The sequence below is a fragment of the Heterodontus francisci genome, chromosome 13, assembly GCF_036365525.1.
Source record: "Heterodontus francisci isolate sHetFra1 chromosome 13, sHetFra1.hap1, whole genome shotgun sequence".
NCBI classification, from domain to species: Eukaryota; Metazoa; Chordata; class Chondrichthyes; order Heterodontiformes; family Heterodontidae; genus Heterodontus; species Heterodontus francisci.
The window spans coordinates 94188391-94192161 of NC_090383.1; the positions used below are offsets into that span (position 1 = coordinate 94188391).

Here is a 3771-nt window from a genome sequence, read left to right on the forward strand (position 1 = left end):
TTTATCTAGTTGGATATCACCCCCACCCTCCCCACTTTCTTAAGAACCTAGTACTTTCGTCAGACGTTTGACACAATATTCAAGAACACTGAGTCTGTGATCAAGATAGACAGAGAAAGAAAGAGAGGGAAAAAAGAGCAATATCATATACAGGCATTTCTACACATATATTACAAACTGGGAGAATGATCGCGTCATTAGATATACATAATTCATATAAAATTTTGAAATAAAAAATAAAAATCTGTTACAGTCATAACTATTCTTCCACATAACCAGTACCCACACAGGCAGTAACAGAAGTGTAGAAAAAGGTGCTTACGAAAAATGATTGTCTGCGGAACAGAAAAACGATTACAGCCTGGCTTCGGGGGTCTGACCAGCACTCGGACTATAGAGAGCAACAAAGGCGACGAAGATTCTCTCATTCCCTCTTCATTGCAGTTCCTTGTAAAAAATATTAACGTAGATTATTATTTCCCCGGATATAAAATACATCATGCAAATCGGGTGCCTCCATGGAAAGCGCTGGATCAGACGTGCTTGTCCTAGATTTTTTTTTTTGAACTGTCACTTTTTTTTCTTCTCGAATGTGTTTTTGTTTCTCTCTTTTTAAAAATTTTCATTGTCTTTTTTTTGTTTTAGATCTCAGGTCCATATTCCTTTGTGAATGTACTTAGAGTTTGTTTTGTATCATACATCGCATTCACTGTCGCTAGAGGTTACCGATAGGATGGAGGTGGCCGTCTCGGCTCGCTCTGTCATGCTCGACACGCTGGTCGTAGGGCTGGCGGCTGTGGACGGAGATTCCGCCGCGCTGTGAGCAGGGCAGCCCGGCTCCGATAGCGTACAAACCCCACTCTGTCCTACTGCCTGATGCTGCAGCCTGTCCGAGACAAACAAGAGGTGGGAGGTGGGGGTAGGGGATGTAGTGACAAATAAAAAGAACACAATCAGCAAATATTCCTCATGGGTCCACATTTTTGCAGAACAAGTAATCCAAAGCATAAAGTTATTGAAAATCACTTTAAAGCTTCTGCTCTTATAAAGCTAAATCTCTTTCAATATACAGTATCTTTGTAAAATGATATTCATTGGAAGCTCCACAGGCACCAATATTTTGTTTTAAAAAATACAGTACATTAAATACTATTATTCAGAATTTGGTAGAAGCGTACAAATCAAATCCCACCACTGAATTGCTATTATGTTGCTATTTGTTTGCCTTACTGTTCAAATAGCTGACCAAAACGAAATATATTTAGTTGTAAACAATTGCACTCTCGTGTGTCTTAAAGGTTAGCATGCATTTCATTGTATCACTGCTTGGGAAAGTGTTTCTCGAAAAATAAGTTTTAATGCGGGCCTTATGTCTGTATATTATCGCAAGCCGTTTGCTAAATTTATGTTTCAAGTTATGCCCAAATTCCGTGTTTATGCAGCATTCTGTGGATATTTATCATATCAACTTGAAATGTTTAGAAGGACTTTGAAGGTTAGCAAGTCAAACATGATGTGTTTATTTTGGATAAAGAGATATTGCTATAGACTGCAAAAGCAAATAACGTCCTGAATTGGTTTGAATGTACGCCAAGTACGCCTTCTTTGTTGTGCTGGAAGAGTTAATATATGTTTAAAAGATTGAGTCGAGCTCCCAATAACTTTTAAGAAGCAGAAAGTAGCATTAACATCTTATTGGCATGTATATTTCAGTCAAATTATCCAAAACAAGGACGCCCGTTGTCCTGTACTGGCATGGCAACGCGTCTAATGTGGGATTTCTCATTTCACGGTGTAAAATGTACTGTTTTTATATTTTTCAAAGTGTATGCCCCTGTTTATCCTTTTATTTATCTCATTTCAAATGTGTTTACTTTAGTTTGGGAGTAAGCAATCGTTGGCTTGTAAATCCGTTTACTTAAGTTAGAAATTATCGCATTCTACAGGAAGTTACAATTCCACGTTCTTTGATAGTTTCATTTCTCCTCACTACAAATTAAATTGCTGCATAAAGCCACATGGATGGTGGGTTATTATTTGCTCAATGGGATCAGTAATAAACTTAAAATGTGTTTCTAAATCAAAAACAATTAACTTATTTGTGCTGAATTTTGTCTAAATGTTTATATCATGTCAATTCATTGTAGCAACATAATTGTCGTTTTCTTTAATTGTTTACAGCAAATTTTAGAACTAATTACCTTCCTCAAATAGGCATTATTTTAAAAATATTTTAATGGATTTTATTTTCGTAAAATTACAATTGCGGTTTTTATAATAATTTTGATGTTAAGTCCTGGTCATCTGTGTAGTTAGTTATGATCCTGTTTTTACAACTGGCAATTGCATTATTTAACTAAAACCGTCCAGTAATGTCTTCCCAATTCTGACTACTACACTGTAATTTTGCTCATTTGCTGACTGCTTAAAAAGTTTGTCTTGTGATTTCATCCTGCTTCGGGTATTACCCAGGATGAGCATTGGTTATTTTGTTCATTAAAAAAAAACAAATTCGCTGTGTACTTTAATATAACACTTCTCTTATGACTTTATTTACTGTGTTTTAATAAAGACTTGCTGGGTCTTTGAAACATTCAGATGTTAATTTGACTAGCTGGAGAGGAGTAACCTGGAATAAAACAACGAACCTGTTTTTGGCGGCTGCCGCTCTGTCCCTCTGCCTACGGTTTTTAAACCAATTCCCCACTTGTGTCGGGGTCAGGCCGGTTGCCTGGGCCAGTTCCCTTTTTTTGGAAGGGTTTGGGTATGGGTCCTGCAAGTACCACTCTCGTAACAAGCTGCGTGTCCTCTCCTTGAAACAGTGCGTTTTCTGCTCGCCGTCCCAGATGGTCCGGGGCAGGGGGAACTTCTTGCGGACGCGGTACTTATCGACCGGCCCCAGGGGGCGGCCCCTTAACTTCTCGGCCTCCTGGTAGTGCGCTTCGAGCCACATAGCTTGCAGTTTGCCGTGGGACTCCTTGGTGAACTTGTGGTTCTCCAGGATATGATACAAGTCTCGGAAGTTGCCCGTGTGGAAGGCCACCACGGCCCGGGCTCTGAGGATCGATTCGTGTTTGTTGATCGCCTCGCATGCCCCCGGTGCCACAGGTAACGACCAGAGAAACCGTCCCAATCTCTCGATGTCGCCCGTCTCCTCCAGCGTCTCGCAAACGCTGGCCACTTGCTCCGGAGTGAAATTGATGGTCGGTAGCTGGAACATTGACAACTCTTCTTGGGGCCGGGAGCTGGCTAAGAGGAGAAAAGCGCGCTCGGCTGAGTTTGGCAGAAAGGGAAGGGCGCTGAAAAGCTCTAGCTGGGACCTGAACACCATGGACTGACTTGTTGATTTTAAAAAACACAAAAACGTGTCAGATGCAACGAAATCGACTAATGTCACACTCCCTCATATTATATCCCCAAAATACTGTGTGGAGCGCCGATTTTTTTTTCGCTTTTTCTATTGGTCTTGGCGGTGTCGTTGCACCGTTGCCATGGCGCTGCTGTCAATCACTGTCAAGCGTGCCAATCAACCAGCAGAACGTAGAGGCTTTCACCACTTTTGGGCTGCGTGGGGGTTATCTGAAATAAATCACAGCATCGCCCACCTACCTCTCGAAAAGTTCAAATGTGAAAGCCTCGGTGCACATATTTGCTGAATGGGATGAGTAATTAGAGGATGGAAATATTACTGCGATCTTAACGAACCTCGTTAAGGTTGGAAGATAGGGTGAAAGTAAATGGGACAGCCTGTAATACACGTTGGAATAGAGG

The 3771-nt window shown here is 40.9% G+C and overlaps 1 protein-coding gene across 1 annotated transcript; it reads right to left on the reverse strand.

Moving 5' to 3' along the window:
- Positions 1 to 693: 693 nt before the first annotated feature.
- six3a (SIX homeobox 3a) lies at positions 694 to 3331 on the reverse strand. Its single transcript, XM_068044143.1, has 2 exons — positions 2649 to 3331; positions 694 to 886 (listed from the first exon to the last, which is right to left on the reverse strand). Exons 1-2 carry the CDS (start codon positions 3329 to 3331, stop codon positions 694 to 696), a joined length of 876 nt encoding a protein of 291 aa, XP_067900244.1.
- Between the last annotated feature and the right edge of the window lie 440 nt (positions 3332 to 3771).